Source organism: Petaurus breviceps, unplaced genomic scaffold (genome assembly GCF_028583685.1).
Source record: "Petaurus breviceps papuanus isolate PSGF00001 unplaced genomic scaffold, PetGlider_PUasm1.0 38, whole genome shotgun sequence".
Classification (NCBI taxonomy): Eukaryota; Metazoa; Chordata; class Mammalia; order Diprotodontia; family Petauridae; genus Petaurus; species Petaurus breviceps.
The window spans coordinates 79,607,974-79,628,688 of NW_027186304.1; the positions used below are offsets into that span (position 1 = coordinate 79,607,974).

At 37.2% G+C, this 20,715-nt stretch overlaps 1 protein-coding gene across 1 annotated transcript in view; it reads left to right on the forward strand.

Annotated features, from left to right (window-relative positions):
* The first annotated feature begins 506 nt into the window (after positions 1–506).
* The window catches only part of CUNH8orf34 (chromosome unknown C8orf34 homolog), a 375,736-nt gene continuing 355,527 nt past the window's right edge, over positions 507–20,715 (forward strand). Inside the window, exon 1 of the mRNA XM_069100085.1 lies at positions 507–796. Coding sequence (XP_068956186.1) covers positions 728–796 — 69 coding nt within the window. The 5' untranslated portion in view covers positions 507–727. The remainder of the gene's footprint in view (positions 797–20,715) is intronic.

Genomic DNA, 20,715 nt, shown 5'->3' on the forward strand with positions numbered 1-20,715 from the left:
CCTTGCTTTTAGATCGGTATCTTTCTTTAAAGAAGAATTTAAGAAAGGCATTTTGAAAGGTTGAAAGGACTCTTGGTTTAGATTTGCAAAGTGTAGGTTATGGTTTGGGGGTTATTTTTTTTTTTTTTTCAGTTCCTGCTGTATTCCACCCAGGCTACCAGGAGCCCCAGGGACACTCAGCCTTTCCCTCTGTGCGGTCCTTGTGGTCCAGCAGACGACGTATCCCTCCTTTCTAGCTCCCCCCCCCCCTCACCCCCTCCTGCAGAAGCCCAAAGGAAAGGGAGGAAACCCCTCTCTTTAATTATCCGTCCTCTCGGGGTGTGCGTTTAGGGAAAGGAGTCGGGGGCGGGATGAAATGAATGAGTTGTTCCCTTGTAGACTGAGTTGCTGGAGTTAGCATCATTCCTGGGACTTCCTGCTCGCCCCCCCTCCACCCCCCTTTCTCCTCTGCCCACGCTCCTCCCCGCGTTCCCTGTGTCTCCCTCCTTTCCTCCTCTCTCGCTGTCTCTTCTCCCCGCCCCGCCAGCCGGCAGCCCGGCTGTGCTGGGAAAGGGCGGGCGCCGGCGACTGCTGGGTGGGTGAGAGCGAGAACGAGTGCGAGAGCGAGCTCAGCAGTGCCGGAGCCCGAGCCGGAGTCGGAGCCTGGGCAATCTCGGGGCATCTGGGGAGCGAGAGAGGACCAGGCACTCGGGGGAGGCGTGAAACCCTCCCAGTCCAGGCGCTCTCCATGGCGTCTCATCAACAAACGAGGATCCAAGCTTACCTGGAGAAGAACAAAATAGGTCCCCTGTTTGAGGTAAGGCTTTCTGGCAGGGGGACTGGAGGATTCATCTTCGGGCAAAAGAGGGAATATTAAAAAGAAATACAAATGGACATCTGGGAGAGTAGGAGGGAGAAGGACCCGGCAGAAGAGGGCGCCCAGGCTATCGCAGGGTACCAAGGCATTTTGCTCAGGAACAGCCCCCAGTGGGGGCTGAGGATGAGGGCGAGGGTGTCTGGGTGGGTGGGGGCAGCTGTCCTCGGGTTACCTGGGCTAGAGCCGCCCCCGGGCAGGTGAGATCGGCAGGGCTCTGCCTTCAGGGCTGGGGGAGCGGACCAGAGGAAGTTGAATCCGTCTTGGTGGCATGCCAAACTGTCTTATTCGCTGTTATCCGCTTGCTATCCCCCAATCACAAACATAGGTACCCTCACAAGCGGGCACCATCTCCCTCAACCCCCGCCCAAACACATACAAAGCACACACATGCACACCCTTGGTGTGCTTCTAATATAATGCACACGCTCCCTCCCTACATTCAAAACTCTCTGGGTTTGTTGGATTTTGAAGGGAGGTAGGAAGGTGGCTAGAGCGAGAACTGGAGAAAATACTACTTAGCATTATGGGGTGGGGGTGGCTTTAAAAGAAGAGGAGAGAATTCTACTGAGTGTGTGTGTGTGTGTGTGTGTGTGTGTGTGTGTGTGTGTGTGTGTGTGTGTGTGTGTGTGTGTGTAACGTACACGGAGACAGGGAGAAAGGCACTGGGAAATGCATATTTAGTTAAAAAGGGGAAATGGATACAAGAAAGCCCCTGCCCAGAGCCGTGGGTCCAGGCAGAGAGAGCGCCTGTTGGTGTGTGAGACGGAGGAAATCAAGGAAAGGAAAGCGTCCCATCCGTTGCCAGGACACTGGGGTGGGTGGGGAGATAGCTTTGGAGACTGCAGTCCCTAAGTCAGTTCAGTGTATGTTAAGGAGGGGAGGGCGGAGGAGAAGGCCATGGCGGGGGACCCACCACTCTTTCCCCACTCTTTTGGTAAGTCCCTGACTTTAGCGGCTGGGCTCCAGGCACACTCTTGGGAGAAGCATGGGGTGGAGGGTCGGTTTCACTAACCAACATTAATGCTCACACCTCCCGCAGCATCTCTGCTGCATCTGAAAAGGAAGCCTAAGCCGGTAGCAGGGAGGCGTGTGCCCTGGTAATAATGGAGAGTAGAGCTGTTTCGATTTTTGGCTGTTTCGTTGTGACTGAATTCAAACTAATGTGAGCTGCAGAGAAATGAATGCAGATTCCAGGGGAAATGGTGATTCGATCTGGGGAAGATGATTCACTTCCCTCTCTTTGGGCCTCAGTTTCTTAATTTGTAAGATGAGGAGACTAAAATCCAAACACTTAAAAATCCCTTCTGTTTCCAAACCTATGATTTAAAACCATTTCTATGATCAGTGGTTTAGAACCCCCCCACCCCACCTCACCCCACCCCATTCTAAGACTGACGGGAGTAGTTTTAAAAGTGAAAGAGCTATCTTTTAATTTTGTTTACATTGTCATAAAATGCAGAACTGCAATAAGATATATTTGGACATCACATAATTAAGATTTACAAGGAAGGGTGAATATTACTTTAAACTCAAAGTATTTATCATTGTTCTCTGAAAAAAAAAATACTAGCATGATTCTAGCTGACCTGCATTACTATTTGACCAGGAGGATGCTGGTCCAGTAATTGTCTTCATTTCCCCCCCCTTGGAAGAGGTAATAATTGAAAACAACTGTGAGGGAATGGAGTTATTGATACAGCTGTAATTCTTTTCTTTGCCTTTAGTCTAATTATTACATACAGTACATTATTTCACATGTATGATTTTCAGGCAGACTATTTGAATAGTCTTTCCACCAGCACAGTATGTAAGCCATACCTAAAGAGCAGCTTAGTTTTTTCTGAGAGAAAGCAATTTTGTATTTTGTTAGCTATTCTCTTAGAATTCATTATGCTTTTAAAATAAGATGGAGAGTTTTCATTCTTTTAAAAAAACCTCTTTGTTAGAAAGATAAGTCACAAATGTAAATAATGGTCAGAACTATGGATGATTACTGTTTGGTATTTATGTAAAATTGCAACATGCTAATGTAATGAAATAAATATAATTGCATGCTTAAATGCCTATTTTTCATCATTCAACATGTGATTCTCACTACAAAGTGAGCACTTGAATTGTTAGTTGAAATAATGGTGCATCAAAACCCTTCATTAAATACCTCATTTTACCCAGATGACCTCAAAAGTCCCTTCCAGCTGTAAGTTCTTATGAGCTTATCCATAATATCTCTTTACCTTTTCCCTCATTTTCTCGGTCCATATTATGTGCATTTCTCCTAGCTTGGACTGACTTGATGAAGTGATCTTTCTGGAGTTGATGACAAATTGACTTTAAATGTTTAGGAGAAAAAAAAATAAGACCGATTAGAAAAATATCTGGACTTTGATCTTCTTGTAACAGTTTTGATAAAGCCACAACTCGGCTTTCAGAATCAAAGAATTACATATACTTCACAGAATCACAGAAATGAGAAAAGGAAGAAAACTGCTAGGTTATCGTCCAGTTATTAACTCTTTGGTACAAGAAAAACAGTTGATAAAAAGCTACTTGTGTTATTGAGATCCTTGTCTAGGACTGGAATCAAAGCCCTTGAGTACTGAGGTGATTTTCTTCTAGCCAGTAACATCGATTGGACTCTGATCCCTTTTTTTCTTTTCAAGACTCTTATAGCTATTTGCTTGGATTTGGAGGACAAAGGTTCAAGTTCTCTTCATATTTTAATGTTGGGAATTTCAATGATACTACTAACTGTTTAGCCTTTGTTTACATTTTGGGGCTATTATAAATAAGCCTAGTTGAACAAAGAATTCTCAGATAGAATATAGTCATAATTTATAAGAATCATAAAGTTAAGCTAGGCCTTAGATTATGGGGATTTTATAAAATTATCAGTAATTTTCCAAACTAATATTCTTAATAGAGTAAATGCGTTAAGTCACTTTTAACCTCTTTGGAACTGTGATCCCTTATTTGCCTTCCCCCCCCCCCCCCCGAGTCTTTCATGATGCTGCTTGTTATTCAGTGGTTAGAGCACTGGACCTAGTGTCAGGAAGGCAAGAGTTAGAATCCTGCCTCAAGTCACTTGACCTCTGTCAACCCTCATTTTCATAATGGAGACTAATAATAACACCTACCTCCTAGGGTCATTGGTTGTGAGGATAAAATTCAATAATATTTGTAAAATGCTTTGCATACCTTAAAACACTATATAATTGCTAGCTACTATCATTAAAGTGCTAAACAGCATGCTTGTTTTGAAAATTAAATTGAATTTCAATGGATTTTGGTTTTAGGTCCTCTGGGGAAACAATTTGTGACTCCGTTGAAATGACTGGCTGTGCCCAGGGATATGACAAAATCAAGTAGCTGAGAATTATTGGACTAGATTGTTGGGCAGTGATACTTTAATACAAAAGTAAAAATTCAGAGGTGACTGTCATTGTTAGTGACTACTTTTTAATGAAGTGTTTTGGCGTATATAGTAATTTGACTTTTGCTGTATTCCTGGAATTTCTAATCATAATTGTAGTATTGTACAATTTCATTATAATATACTGTTCTGGGATTTATGAAATTTTGGTATCTTTAATACATTACATTTCAGTGGTCCTTATAATCATTGCTAAAGTTAACATAGTTTAAGTGTTTTTGAGATACTTAATGCTTTGGGGGCACATTTTATTTTCTTGACTTTTCCTGGCACTGGTACTCTCATAATGGGTTTCCTGAGGATAGCAGGAGGAAATGATCATACAAAGATTGCTCATTCCTGGAGGTGTTTAACTTGGATAACCACTTGTCTTGGAAGTTGAAGATGACAATCAGGAAGAAAAAGACAACTCTTTTCCCTGAAACTTGGTCCAGCATTCATTCCTACACAGTTCAGCTCTGTCTCCAATCCAGTGTTTGTCTACCTCTGCCCTACCTTTCCACCCCACCCTTGCCCTTGTTCTTTTTTGTCTGATTCTGGATTGGTTTGCCCCTTTCCTTCTCCAGCTCATTTTAAAGATGAGGAACTGAGGCAAACATGGTTAAGTCACTTCCTGTGGGGTCACACAGCTGGTAGGTATGACTCTTCCTGACTCTAAGTTCAGGGCACCACCTAGCTTCCCACGTCATCAAGCCTTGGTAATCAACAATTCCCCTTCATCTTAGACTCTTCCTGTCACACTCTTTTTCTCTTCTTGTGCTCACAGGAACCTTCCTTCTTCTGGAGACACAATCCCTGACCATCCTCTCTAGTACTAGATGTTCCTTCTCTAGTTTCCTGACACACCAGACAGCAGTCTGCATTTATTACCCATGCCATTTCAGTTCAGCCCTCCACTGCTATCATTTAACATGTTCTCTTTCTCAGAGGTTCACTCCATCTATTTATATTACACATCCCAAGTCTTAGTCACTATTACTACTACCTCTAAAGTCACTCTTTCTTCCTTTCTTAAGGGAGTCATTATTTGGTTCAAGTCAGTACTTTCCTTTCTGCTCCAAGCCCTGCTTTCAGTCTTGGGTACTTCAATGTCACCAATGCCACAACCAGAGCTGACACTTCAAGAAATATTTGCTGAATTGATTTCTCTTCAAAAAGTTAGGTCTCTGTATTCATTAAACTCCCTATTTCCCATCTATGCATCTTGACTCTTTATTGTTGTTCAGCTGTGTCCAATTCTACCACAGCTATTTCATAGGGTTGGCCATGTTGTTGTTGTTTGGTCATGTCCCATTCTTTGGAGTCCCATTTGGGGTTTTCTTCTACAGCTCATTTTACCGAAGAGGAAACTGAGGCAGGCAGGGTGAAGTAGTTTGCCTAAGGACACATGGTTACTAAGTGTCTGAAACCAGATTTGAACTCAGGAATTTGATTCTTCCTGACTCCAGGCCGGGCACTCTACTCTGTGGCACCTAGCTGCCCCTAGGACTGACCATACTTTGGACTTATCATCACCCCTAATTGCTTCTCTCTCATCTTCAGTATATTTCTTTCAACTAACTCTTTTTCCAATTTTCTTCAAACATTTTCAGGCTCAAAAAACACAGTTGTTTTTTGTTTGTTTGTTTGTTTTGTTTTTTTGAGACTGAGTCTTCTATCTCAACTAAGCTAGAAATGCAGCATCCTGCTACTGATCATACAAAAGTTTGGGCTGCTTCATTTCTGCCTGAGTTGGTTCACTCCTCCTGAGGCAGCCTGGTGGCCCCATATTCCTGAGAGGTTTATCATATTGGCATCAGACTTAATGCCAATACCTAACTGGCATTAGCCTTATTTACTGCAGCTCAAAATCCTGAAGATGAAGTGGACCCCCAGCTTCAGTCTTGGCAGAGATTACAGGTATGTACCACTACACCTTACTTTTTCCCATTCTTAAAAACAAACAAACAAACAAAAACAATCAACAACAAAATCCTTTCATTTCACTCCTAGGAATCACCTACAGTATTTGCTTCCATATTCTCTCTTTTATCAGTTATGTTGCAATAAATATCTGCTGAAACAGTTTTCTCCTAGATCGCTAATGATCTCTATATTGCTAAATCTGAAGACTTTTCTAAGTTTTCACATTTCTGGCACTTTTTGATACTGATAACCTCATCCTTTTCCTGGAAACAGTCTCAGAGTCTCTGTCTCTGTCTGTCTGTCTCCCCCTTCCTCTCCCTCCCTCCCTTCCTCCCTTTCTCTCTACCTCTCTCCTCTTCCTCTCTCCCAACATACCTGACTGCTTCCTCTCTGCTTTGCTAAATCATCATTAATTTCCTGTCTGCTAAGTATGTTTTTCCCTCCAGACTGTCTTATCTTTGGTGATCTTATCTATTCTGTTGCAGTCAGTTATCTTTATTCAGATTTACGTTTTCACCAGTTTTCATTTACAGCCCTAATCTCTCCACAGAAGTGTAGTTCTAGGCTATGATTACCTCAAGAATCTGTCTACCTGGATGTCCTATTGGTATCTAAAATGAAAAATTTCCATAATCTGGAATCATCTTTTACTCTTCACTCTTATATTTCTGACATATTCAATCCATTTCTTTATTCTGTCTATTTTTACTACCACAGCATCTCTTGCATCTGTTTCTTTTTCACTTATGTGACCACCACCCTGGTTCAGGGCCTCATTGCCTTATGCTTTTGGTTTCTCTTCTTCTAGCGTATACTCTCTCCAAAACATTAGTTACAATCCTGCCAAAATAATCTTCCCAAGGCACATAATAACAGCATTTCAAGGTTTGCAAAACCCTTTATAAATGTGATCTAATTTTCTCCTTACATAACCCTGAGAAGTAGGTGCCATTTTCCACATTTTGCAGATGAAGAAACTGAGGCAGATAGAGGTTACATAGTTTGTGCATGAGTCTGGATTACACAGATCTTCATGTTCCAGACCCAGAGTTCTTTCAACTGTACCACCTAGAAGCCTTTGACATTTTTAATTATGTCACTTCCCTACTAAAAATCTCCAGTGCTCCTCTATTGCCTCTAGAATAATATAAGCTCCTCATTCTAGCATTTAATGTCCATCAAAATATATCCCCCACCTACCAACCACTCTTCTTCATGTACTCTATGTTTCAGCCAATCTGAACTAGCCGTCCATTGAAACTAATATTCTGTTCCAAGCTTGTGGCCCATTATCCCCCATGTCTGAAGTATATTCCCTTCACATCTTCAGGCCATCACAGTACTTATTTTCCTTTAAGATTCAGCTCAGAGAATCATATGATCAGTAAGATGATGGAGTAGGGTTTTTTTTTTTGCATAATTATCCAAGGTAACAAATTCAGAAGTCAGTGTGAATCAAATCTATAGTAAAGTTCAATCCATAACATTTGTCCATTCCACCCCTCCTTCTGAGTACTGCCACCTCAAACAAACTCACAAGGAAATAGTGAAAAAGGTGCTAGATTTGGAGTCAGAAAGAACTGTGCTCAAATCACACCTTAGACATTACTAGTGGTGGGACCCAGCATAAGTCATTCATTGTCTTTTGGCCTCCATTCAGTACTGCAGTTGGCTAGGCCTGAATCAAGTCTATCTGGTAGTTCAGATTTGATATTGGAGTGAAATGAGATATTCATACTCATCGAACATCTAACAGCAAAAGGAAGCTTACTTAGCCAGAGCAGATGAAGGATATTTAATAACAATACAGTGCTGACTTAATTGGGCATAGGATTGCATTGATCATGCTGGCTTGTTGTTCTGAAGACTGAAGAAGGAGATGCTGATTTCTCTTCAATTGGCTTTTTGTATTCATGCTACCAGGAAGCTATTTCAGTGGCCAGAAATTTACTTCTATAATTTACAGTACTTAAAAATAACCAAAAAAAAAAAAAGCCCTAGCCTAGCCTACATGGCTGATAATTGCTCTTAGCATAATCTGAGTATGAAGTCTCAGCTCAAGAAAAGGCAGAAAACATTGATTTTGTCCAGTCACATAAAGAAAGAGGTAGTACTGAGAGTGTGGTCGGGGGTGGGGAATGGGGTTGAAGTCACTGGATGATATGGTAGAAGAGAGGGGAAGAGAACTTGCATACCCAAAGTCATTTCTTTCTCTCCCTTCAGAGTATTCTCTGAGTAGGGAACCAGCCAGGTGAAATTTTTAAAGTACAAAATTTTAGAAGTGGCTATCACATGCTAAATATTATACTATGAACCAAAAATGCTCAATGAAAAAGAGAATTCTCTGAATTTATCAAATATTATTCACTAAGAGCAAAAATAAAAACATTATACAGTAGCCCAAAATTTAAAAATTAAACTTTTAAAGAAGATATTAGGAAGGAAATTAGATAATGAATCAACACTCTCAAAAGAGAAATAAAAAAGGAAAGTAATAGATGCACAACTTATGGAATATGATAAACAATCTCTTTGAGTAGTAGAGGCCCTGATAGAAGGAATGAGACATCTAGAACCTTGAACAAATGACAAGGATTTGGCAGAAGAGAACTAAAATATATTGATATTAAAAGAACATATGAATTTTATGGAAGTTACTTCAAATCCCTTTTAAAGTAATATGTGCACAACCAGAGAAAGAACTAGAAAGAACTGAGTTTATATCCAGGTGGAAGCAAACTACCTGATCTTTTTCCTTCTCTTTTTGGTTTTATGTCCTCTTTACCATTTTTCATTCCATCTGGTACAATCTGTCTTTATAACCTGACTAATGTATAATGTGAAAGTATTTACAGATCCTATACTTGACTATATGCTGCCATGGGGGGGAGGGGAGGGAGGGGGACAAAATGTGAAACTCAAGGAATTGTGGAATCAAATCCTGTAAACTAAAAGGAAACAAACAAATTAATTAAAAAATTAAGAAAAATAAAGTAATATGTGTAGATGTAATTTAAGTGTCATAGATGTCCTAGGGGGGAATACAAAAAAACAAAGAGCAGCTATAGATGTACTCTACTTACTCTAGAGGTTGGCCAAGAATGAAGAGTAATTTCTTCAGTCTCTCATCAAGTATGGAAAGTTGTAGACAAGCAGGATAGGAGCAGTAGGGGTGGGGGAATGGAAGGCAGCTCATATCCTAGAAGAAGAAATGAAAAGGTACCTTTAAACATCTCTGCCTTTGAGGGGGTGGGAGTAGGGATAAGTATATGTCCATGGCAAAAGACAGAAACCTCATAATGGGTGTTGTTTGGGGTCAAAGAACAGAACAGCATGCTAGGTACACTGAGCAAAAATTGTACTTCCCAAGATTGCATCACATTCTGTAAGAGGGTATGTGCTTGTCCTGAAGAGTTATGATCTCCTAAAGTGATGGGAGGAAGGGGGGGGGTCATAGATCCAGAGAAAAGATGTGCTGTCTTTAGGAGTATTTAATGATTCTGATAAGGCCAGGCGATAGGATAGGCCTCCTGACTTAGGATAAACAATAATGACTCCTATTATATGTCACTGCTCCCATCATGGAGACTGATATTTCTAGGAGTGGGACACAGCACGGGGACCTATTATTAAGGGGGAAAACAAATGAAACAACAAATTCATCAATAAAGAAATCAGTAGAAATTCACACTAATAGAAGGAGAAATGAGGTGACATATAGAGAATGAAAATCAGTGGATGGAACAAAACTTATTATATACCAGAGGATTACAAAAATGGAGGAATTACAATAAGTCTGCCATAGAAAGCAAAAATAAAAAATTGCAATGCCTAAATAGGCACGGGAAGCTACATTATGCTTGAAAATGCCATGAATGGTACCATTAAAACAATAATATTACTGAATTTATATTCCTCAAATAACATAGCAGCTAAATCTACAAAGGAAACTGTTTTTGCAGAATTATAAGAACTAAGCAAGTAGTAACACAAAAATTATATAAAAAGTTAATTTTTTCTCAGAACTTGACAAATCTAATAGGTAAACAAAAAAAGGACAATATGAAATTGAACTAATTGTCAAAGAAGTTAGATTTGAAAGGCTTATGGTACCTTATTAGTAATATTAAAGAATATTTAAATTTCTCGGCATTCTGTATTCCCTTTACAAAAAGGAACCAGGTGCTGTGATACAAAATAATTATAAGTAAATGTAAAAGGGCAGGGCAGAAGTATTAAACATATCCTTAGACCATAATGGGAAAATGGTAATTAATATAGGGAATACAAAGGAAAAGAACCTAAATCTGAGAGGCTTAATAATGACATCCTGAATGATGAGTTAGAGTAAATTATAAAATCAACTTATGAACCTTGCCTCATAGCAATGAGCTGACATGCTAAGTATTTGGTGGATGAAGCTAAAGCAGTCTTTGGTAGAAATTTTTATCTATAAAAATATATTAACAGAATAGAAAAAGTAAATTTTAAGGAACTAAGTAAGCAATGGAAAAAAAAAACCCTAGAGAAATAATAATTTAACAAAACTAAACAGAAATAATTTGGAAAATTAGAGTACAAATGAAAAAAATTACAACAAGAAATAAAATAGAAGTGATATACACAACTAAAAACTAGACTTTGGAAACTACTAATAAAATCATAATCACTTAGCTAACCTGGTTTTAAAAAGCTAGAAACTAAAATACCAAAATTTAAAAAATATGAACAACATGACTTCATGACCAAAGGAAATTTCAAAAAAAGATTTAAAAAATCAAAACATACTATACATGATTATATGAGAAAAAATGAAAAAAATTAATAAAACAAAATAATTACTTAGGAAAAACCCAAATTAATAAAAACAAAAAATAGAGATTTTAACCACCCAATCTCTAAAAGTGAAAATGAGCCACAAAGGAAATGGCTAAGTATGTGCTAGAGATTACAGGGAGAGCCCTGATCTAGATATATTTATTTGTGAATTATATAAAACATTTAAAGAACAATAAGTACTTATGTATATTACACAAATTTTCAAAATTTGAGGAAAATAAAATACATTCTGCCAAAATCCTTGTTATGTAACAAGCATGTTTCTTATATCCAAACCATGGAAAGACAAAATAGACAAAGAAAACGATAGACCATCACTAATGAGTTTGGAGGAAAAAGAGATAAAATTCGGACAAAACAACTACATATACACACAAACACACATACGCGTGTGTATAATACACATATATTTATATCTATATATTTTTCAAATGGAGTTTATGCTAGGGGTTCAAATATGGTACAAAATTAGAAAAACAATTAAAATAAATGCTTGTCTATTTGTTTAAATAAAACAATTAAAATAAAATTAAAATCATGTCACAAACAAAACCAACCCAAATCACATGATTATGTCAATAGATGTCAAAAAAAGCCTTTGCCAAAATAGATAGATAGAGATTGGGCCTTGTGATTTCCCTGGTAAAGGATATTCTCTGGTGAGAAACTTATTTTAACTTGAACTCAGGCCTTCCTGGCTTTAAGTTCATTTCTTGATACACTACCACATACTACTTCTGATAGTGTCAAAATACGTATATATGCAGGTATGCCTGCATGTATCGAGATACCAAAAGTTAGTCTCTTTTGCAAGGGAAAAAAGCACAAGAAACTTTCCCCCAAAAAAATGCAATTTAAAGCAATAATGCCTTTTCTTCCCACTATTAGTTGACATTACTTTAGAAATGCTCCCTGTAGCAATGACAAAAGAAATTAAGAAATTAAAGGCATATACATTAGGAAAGAGAGGAAAAACAGTACCTATTTTCTAACAGCAAAATGGTTTACTTAAAAAAGCTATAGAAGATAAAGAAGCTAAGATACCTAATAGATTCAAGTAAGTAGCAATATGCAAATTAAGTCAAAATCACTAGCATTTCTGTAGAATAACAACAACAAAAGCCCTGTAGGAAATGATAGAAAAATCAGTGAAAATAACTTTGAATGTATAAGTATTCAAATTGTATAAATATAATAAGTAGGAAATGATATGAAAAGACATACACAAAACTTAAATATGGAGTGTCCCAGAAGTATTAGTGCAATAATGATCTATGTAGACTTAAAACTACACTGAAACTTTTGAGACACCCTGTATATATAATTAAAAACTACTCTAAAGGACTAAATGAAGGCAAATAAGTCAGCATACATTTATTAAATTAACAGAATTTTTACCAAGCACTTTCTATGCGCTAGTTAGTCACTATGCTAAATGCACCCCTACCACATACACATACATATACTTAAAAAGTATAGTCATTTATCATAATTAGGTAGTCCCAGCATAATTAAAGTATGCTGCTACCTAAATTAATTTATATAGTTGCTGACCTATTACCGTATTACTTGATAGAGTTAGCCAAAATAATAATGGAATTCATTTGAGGCAGAAAAATGTTTAACATCTTAAGTGAAATGGTGAAAAAGGAAGAACAAAAGATTTAGGGCTTCAAATTATATCATAAAGCAGCGATCACTCAAATTACGTGGTACAGATTAAAAATAGAAAAAAATCAATAATGTTCTAAATAAAAATCAGAAAGAATCAAATTCACAATCTAATATTCCATGAATTAAAGATTATATCTATTTGGGGAAGAACTCCATATTTGATTAAAAACTTCCAAACAAACTGGAAAGCATTTTGGCAAACAATTAGTTTATATTAACAACTTAAATCATATACCACAATTAGTTACAAAGTGATATAAATACATACATACACACACCAAACACACATATACTCATACAAACTAGGGGCAGCTAGGTGGCACAGTGGGTTGAGCATAGGGGCTAGAGTCAGGAAGACCTGAGTTCAAATCTGGTCTCAGACACTTACCAGCTGTGTGACCCTGGGTAAGTCACTTAACTATTTTTTCCTCAGTTTCTTCATCTGTAAAATTACTGGCAAACCATTCCACTGTCTTTGACAAGATTGGACATGACTGAAACAACAATGTATATGTGTACAAAAAGGCTTTCCTATGATCCTAGGTGTTACGCTGAAGGAAAGGAGAATGTATGGAAGCTAAGCCAGGTCTTGACAAAAAGGAATCTAGAGAAGTCATATCAAAGATGCCCAAAGCTTCTTTTGAGGTGAAGAGAATAAATAACATTGAAAGTAATATGTGTGCCCTTGGGATTGGACATATGAAGGAGGTGTGTTTGATTAGCAAAAGACTGATTAAAAAAAAAAACAAATCATAGTATATGGCGTAGTATGAATATCAGGGAAAATAGGAGTGGGTCAATTAAGCTTTGGCATATGTAGAGCTTTAATGTGACCAGAAGGACAGAGGGTGCCTTATAAATGCTTGGTTTAGCAGGAAAATTTGAGACTGAGTGGTCCAAGTACACAGATGGTGGACACAGGTAGAAGAGTAGGAATTGTGGAGAAGAGACATTATGGATCATATTGTATTTTGGACTAAAGTGTGTATGCTGGGCTATAGTCTGAAAAACAAGATGAAGATATATTAAGTAATCCTCAAAAATAATAAGGCTTTATATGTTGTTTATATATAATTTAATATATGCACCTAGTGCTTAATCAATGTTTGTTGATGTTGAAATACATCAAAATCCATGGTTAAATTATGCCTTAATGGAAATTTGGAAATAAATTAGACCAATATATATTCTATTTGATCTACAAAATAAGCAATTTCTTTGCCTTTTCATCTCATAACTCCTATTTAAACTCCTATAGAGGTTTACTTTAACTCACTGCTCTCGTCTAAGCCTTTTACCTGGTCCTGTTTCCTTTTTTTTTTCTTATCTATAGATTTGGCACTGCTTCCTCTCTCAGCTGAGATCAATTTTATTTCTAGGCTGAATGAATATAAGGAGCTATGGGTTAGCAGTATGGTCTCAGTATTGTTAGTTTTCCTGCTGGTGCACTCCTGAATTTAGTAATGCTTAACAACTAGGTCTCTAACTTGTATTTCCAATTTCTTCGTGATTCTTTGTCTTGTGCCTCATTTTTCTCTGACTGGATTCTTGTCACATCCCACACTTTCATGGTTACTAAGGGTCTGACTTATATCTCTATTCCCTAGTAATTAAGTTCTCTGCCTTGTACCCCATTTCCTAAGTTACTGGGCCCTGCATTCAACTCAATATCCTTCCCAGCAACTTGAGTTCCTGCTAGATATACTAATACCCCCACATATTGTGTTACACAACCCCCTACCATATTTTTCTATAACTGAGAACCACCTATTGCTTATCACCTGAGCCCCTAATGATTACTTGCCCTGCACCTACGTAGGTCCTCTAGATCTGAGATTTGGTTTGGAATTTTTATCAATGATGTTTTTATTTATCTTACCTTTCTCCTTGTGGATTGATCTCTTTAAGACTGACCTTCACGCACATGTTCCCACATGCCAGAACTCTGGCCTTAGTTCATACACTGAGTCTTTCTGTACCTCTCTTCTCAAACTTTCCTGGTCTAATCTATTATATAATCTAACAAAGTAAATTTCATACTTTCTGAGCTCTGTTTTTGCAGCCCATCATTATGGAAGTTGTTTATGGAGCCATCACTAAGGAAGGTAAAAGAATTGAGATCCAGAGTAAATTATGCTCTGTCTTCAAAATACACATATACACACACATACCCATCAATATATTATGTTTCAGATGAAATCTTGTTGAATTAAACAGGAAGGGCTTTCCTGAAGGGTAGGATTGATGTAGAAAAATGTCACACTAGAGCAACATTCAGCCTGCGAGATAAGAAGAGGTAGAGGAAGAAAAGAGAGAAACTGTAGTCTCCAGCACATCTTTTTGTCCCTTTTTATTAGTCCCTGGTAGATCCAACCTCAGCTATTTAACCCCCGCACACCAGAAAATCCCATTTTAAACAGAACATTTGAATCCATTTCAAGAATAGTAGTAAGACTTTTTTTTTTTAGCAAACAGTTCAACTTCTGTCCATTAATATTAACTGTTTATAGGCTTTTGAAAATCTTCATATCGTGGCATCTTTAATACAGTTACTTTTAGCCTGTTTAGAATCATATTATTCTTGATCTCAAAATTTAAGTATTATTATGGTTAGTCTTTCTTCCTTGGAGACCAAAATATTGCAATTTGGAATGAATTGAATTTTATGCTAAAATATACCCAATTATAATCTGGAAGTATATTTAATTAAAGGATAGATGAAGCCTTAAAAGATCTAGTATTGTTTTAATCCTTAGGTTTTGTGAGCATAATTAGTGTAGGGAAAGGAATTTCAAAAAGAAGTTTAAACATCATTATCCTTTTGTATTGTCATTTTAATAAATTACTTAGGGAATGGGAGCAGGAGAGGGAGAAACTAAGTTTCTTTTTTTAATAAAAGGATTTATGTGAAGTTTGGATTCAGTCAGAGGGCCACACTTGAGGACCTAGAGGGCCACATGTAGCCTCGAGGCTGCAGGTTCTCCACTCCTGGCTAGCTTAAGGAGAAACCATGATGTGAGAACTCATCATTTATAGTGCATCCAGATGAGCAGCTTGGGGCCAAGAACAGGGGACTTGAGTTATTGTAGCCAGTTCTCTACAGACCATAAAAGCCATGAGGCTTTGTTGTTTCCATGTCCAGGCACATTTTGGTATTGACAGAGGATAAGAGCTTTGCTTTTCATTAAGGATGAGGAGTCTTAAACTCATTGGTTCCAAAGTTGCCCTCTACTTGCATAATTTAGTCTTGTATCCCAGGGTCTAAATAGTTGGTAGTATTTTGTAGTGTTTCTGCCTTACCTCCTAGAATAAAGTTTATTTTGCTTTGAACTGTACTCAGAGTATAAACAGAAAGGTGCCCCTTTTTAGGTATGCCTTTTCACCTATTTCTACTTCAGACATAATGACCAGAATTACTTTTCATTAGTGAATCAAGAAGACCTTAATTTAGAAAGGTCATGATCATCCACTATGAGGCTATCACCGGTTGTGTTGACTTTTGTCTTGCTACTAGACTTTGATGACTCTGGAGGAGAGAGTGAGGCTGATGACTTTTCTCAATTCCACCTCACTGAAATCCAATTCAGACACAAGTCAAGACATCACCCTTGAGGCAGCCAGGCAGCACAGCGAGTAGGAGCACCAGCTCCAGTGTTGGGATGACCTGGGGATCAAATCCCGGGCTCAGACACTCAGCACCCACCCAGAAACACCTGGATGTGTAACTTTGAGCAAGTTACTTAACCCCAATTGCTTAGGTGGCCAGGTGGCTCAGCGAGTAAGAGCACCGCTCCAGTGTCGGGATGACCTGGGGATCAAATCTGGGCTCAGATACTCAGCACCACACCCAGAAATAACTGGCTGTGTAACCTTGAGCAAGTTACTTAACCCTGACTGCTTTAAAAAAAAAAATCACCCTTGTGATGTCATTGGTCCTCTTTGAGAATGAAGGAAAAACAACAACAAATGAGTAGCTGTGAAAGGTCAACAGTTTAGTACATTATACCTACTAGTGTCTAGGAAATCATTTTGGAATCCCTTTAGAGTAAATGTTGAAGTATTATAAGGGGACAAGGAGTTAGGGGAGAGAAAGAAAGCTTTGTTTGAGTACTTACATTATATTTTTTCACTGACTTGTTGCCAAATTGTTTGCTGTTTTGAAAATAAGTATTTTATATTATGAATAAGTAAACATTTATTTAGCATAAATATTTATATTGTGGATCTTTATTTAACACAAACATTTTGTATTATGCATAAGAATTTATGAAATACATAAAATCAGGGAATGATTATTTACTTGACAAAAGGACTCACCCATTAAGTGATTTTAAACTTTATCTCCACTACTTTACAGATGATTAAGAGAGCAGAGATGAACACTCTTTTGGGAAGCAAAGAAACTTAAAGCTAAAATTCTGACTGAAGATCAATCAAACAAAGTAATGGAAGGAACACAGAATTTTAGGTCAATGTTCCCTAGATTCAAAGGCTGACTCTGTCACTTAACTTATTCTGTGACCATAGCCAAATTGTTTAATCTTTATGGGCCTTAGTTTTTTTATCTGTAAAATGAGGTTTTGGACTAAATGATTCTCAAAGTTCTTTATTGTTCTAGATCCTATGATTCAAAAAGAATGATAAAACATCTCTGAAACTCCAAATATAGCAAAGAGAATATGTGCATAAGCTAGATTGACAGGCACTGTGGTATAGTAGGCAGAAAACTGTCCTTAGAGTTAGGAATCTATTGACTAACAAGTATTTATGATGCACCTGCTGTATGCCAGGCACTAGGCTAGGTGATGGGGATACTAGGACAAAGAATGCAACAGTCCTTACTTACAAGTAGCTTTCATTCCAAATGGGGGTGGTGGGGCGTAACAATTGTATATAAAATCTGTACAGCTTACATACAAAATTAATCAATACAAATTTATACAAAGCAGTTAAATATTAGGTAGTTTGGTAGGGAGGACATTAGCAATTAATGAGATGAGGAAAATCTTCATGAGGAAGATGGTACCTAATCTGCATCTTTAACAAAAAGAGAATTCTTCAAAGCAGAAGTGAGAGCATTCCAGGAATTCCAGGCCAATTTGGATGGATAGAAGAGTAAAGAATGGGTAGTAATAAGTACAGGAGGGAAAGTAAGGAGGCTAGACAGGTTTGGGATAGGTTGTATAGAGTTTCAAAAGCTAAACAGAAGAGTTTATATTTTATCCTAGAGGTGATAGGAAACAACCAGAATTGGTTGAGTCAGGGAGTCACATAGTCAGAGCTGTACTTAAGTAATATTACTTTGGCATATGTCTCTGAGATGACCTGGAGTAAGGAGAGACCGGAGGTAAGAGAACTATCAAGAAACTGGTAGAATAATCTAAATGAGACATGATGAGGTCATGAACTAAGGTTGTACCTGTGTAACTAGAAGGAAAGGTTGGTACAAGAGATGTTTTGAAGGTAGAAACTGCAAGAGTTGGCAACTGACTGAATATGTGGGATGAAGATGGTAGGAAAATATTGAAGTTACAAACATGAGACCCTAGAAGGGTGGTGGTATCTTGCACAGAAATAGGGAAGTTAGAACATAAATTCAAATCAAACCTCTATGACCTACTGGGTATATGACCCCGGACAAGTTATTTAACCTCAGTGCCCTAGTCAACTTCTGTAAGACAGTAAGTGCCGGAGCTGGTAACTGGTCTACATTGGGGAAAGGGGATTTTTCACTAGAAATTCCATATAACAGTGAAATCATAGGTCTAGCCCCCAAAACAAAACAAACTAGGTTAATACAGCATTTTAGAAACATATCTTTTGCATTTAACACTAAATCTTGGCTACACAAGAGAAGCAAAAGCTTTTGGCAAGGATTGTAAGCTGGAAAAGCTTGGAATCCAGACTGGCAACAGCCTGTGTGTCTGGCTGAGGACCTGCTTATGTAAGTATGAAGAGGCTCATAACTGGAAGGTTGGCTATGACCAGGGAATAATAGGTGGTTTGTTGTTTGTTTGGGGTTTTTTTTTGGAGGGGGGGAGGGTTGGCTTTAACATTACTTTAGAAACCCTTATAACAATCTGTTAAAGTAGCAGATCTCAAATGTTTTTGGCCTCAGAACTCCTTTATACTTTAAAAAGTTTTTATTTTATTTTGAATTTTATTTTAATTTGTGAAATAAGTATTTCTATAATATAGTAGAATAAAAAAGACAATTGCACATGAAACTGCAAATCTATTATGTACAAATTACTATTTATTTTAAATGTATAATACAATTATGTAACTTTCTTTTTTTAACCTTTTTTTCTTCCCTCCCTCTCTACACTAGACATGGCTACTATTAGACACAAATACATACATACATGCATGCACGCATGCATATACAACACACATGTATTACATCTATATATACACATATACACATTACATACACATATATATATAATCATCTATACATACTTCTATTTATCATTTCTTTCTCTGGATACAGATAGCATCTTCCATTATACTTTTAAACATTATTGAGATTGCCAAAGACCTTTTATGTGGGAAACTATCTATCTATCTATCTATCATCTATCTATCTAATATATACTCACATACATATATACAAATATATATTTATACATATATCTTTATATGTTTCAATATTCACTATATTTGAAATAAAAATATTTTGGTGTTATTATGAAAATATTTGACTTCACAACTCCCCTGAAAGAATCTCAGAGACCCCAAGTTGATCCCAGACCACATTTAAAGTATCCAGAATATTATATTAAAGTATCAAGGGGTTTTATTCTGTATTGGTAGAGAGAATGTTCTTACCTTTGAAGTCATACATCTTTCAAAGTACAGAATTAATTATTTACTTGAAACTAGTAATCTAGGCAAATTAAATGTCTCAATATTCATTAAAGTTTTAAATTACTTAGATGTTATTTATTGCATACCATTGCATGAAGATGCCTAACCAAAATATTTTAAATTATTTCTAAAAATTTTGAGATTATGAAATATTCTTAAAATTGAAATAAATTTTATAATTTTCAACTGGCAATGGTGTTATCCTCATTATTTAATTTATTTCTCCCCTTAGTTATTTTCTCATGAAATTAATTTTTTAAAATTTTCAGTTCCATATTTCCACATGAATGGAAAAGGAAATGAGCCAGTCATGTAGAGAGGGGCAAGTATAACTGAAAGACCATCAGTGTGCTCTATTGGTATTCATACAATGTCAATAGACCAAGAGGAATGGTCTCTTTGGAGGACTACAAAAAGTGTGGACAAGCACTGAGAAGAAACTATGAATAAGTTGTAGTCTCCACTATTGGAAGGAGTAGCCACAGTGGTGAGCTCACAGATCCCACTGAAATATTGGAATCCTTTTCTAAGACATTTGTGATGTTATCCCCTGTTGAAAGTCTCTAGCACCTTGTAATGCCATGCACAGAAGCTTTCCAGAAGAACTGCTGCCGTGAACAGCCTTTTTTTAAGGTTCTGATTACTCAGTATAGTGATCACTCTATTCCATAACAAAAGCAAAGCATCCATGGAAAATCAAGGTACAGCATAATTCAAAATACAGCATTCACCATATTTCAACTTATCACAGAAAATCACAATATAATATTCACAACATGTCTCAAAGTAAAATAGTCACTCTTAAGTTAATTCAGTCACAAAATAGGCACTCAAGTTAATTCAATCAGTCACTTAGTAGTATTAAAGTACACAGTCAAAGTCTTCCACTCTTGGGGCAAAGTCTTGATTAACTCAATCAGTCACTAATCAGTAACAATAGTCAAAGTACTCAAAGCACAATCAGTCACTTATTCAGCAAAGTCTTACTAAGTATCATATGCAAAACCTTCTACCCTTTAGGTCATTAGTAAACTATAATTCCATAATTACTCAGTACCCAAGGAGAGGTCTTTTCTTCATCTTGACGTGGGGCCTGTTCTCAGATTCCCTGGATCCCCTTCCATGGTCCCAGATTCTACCT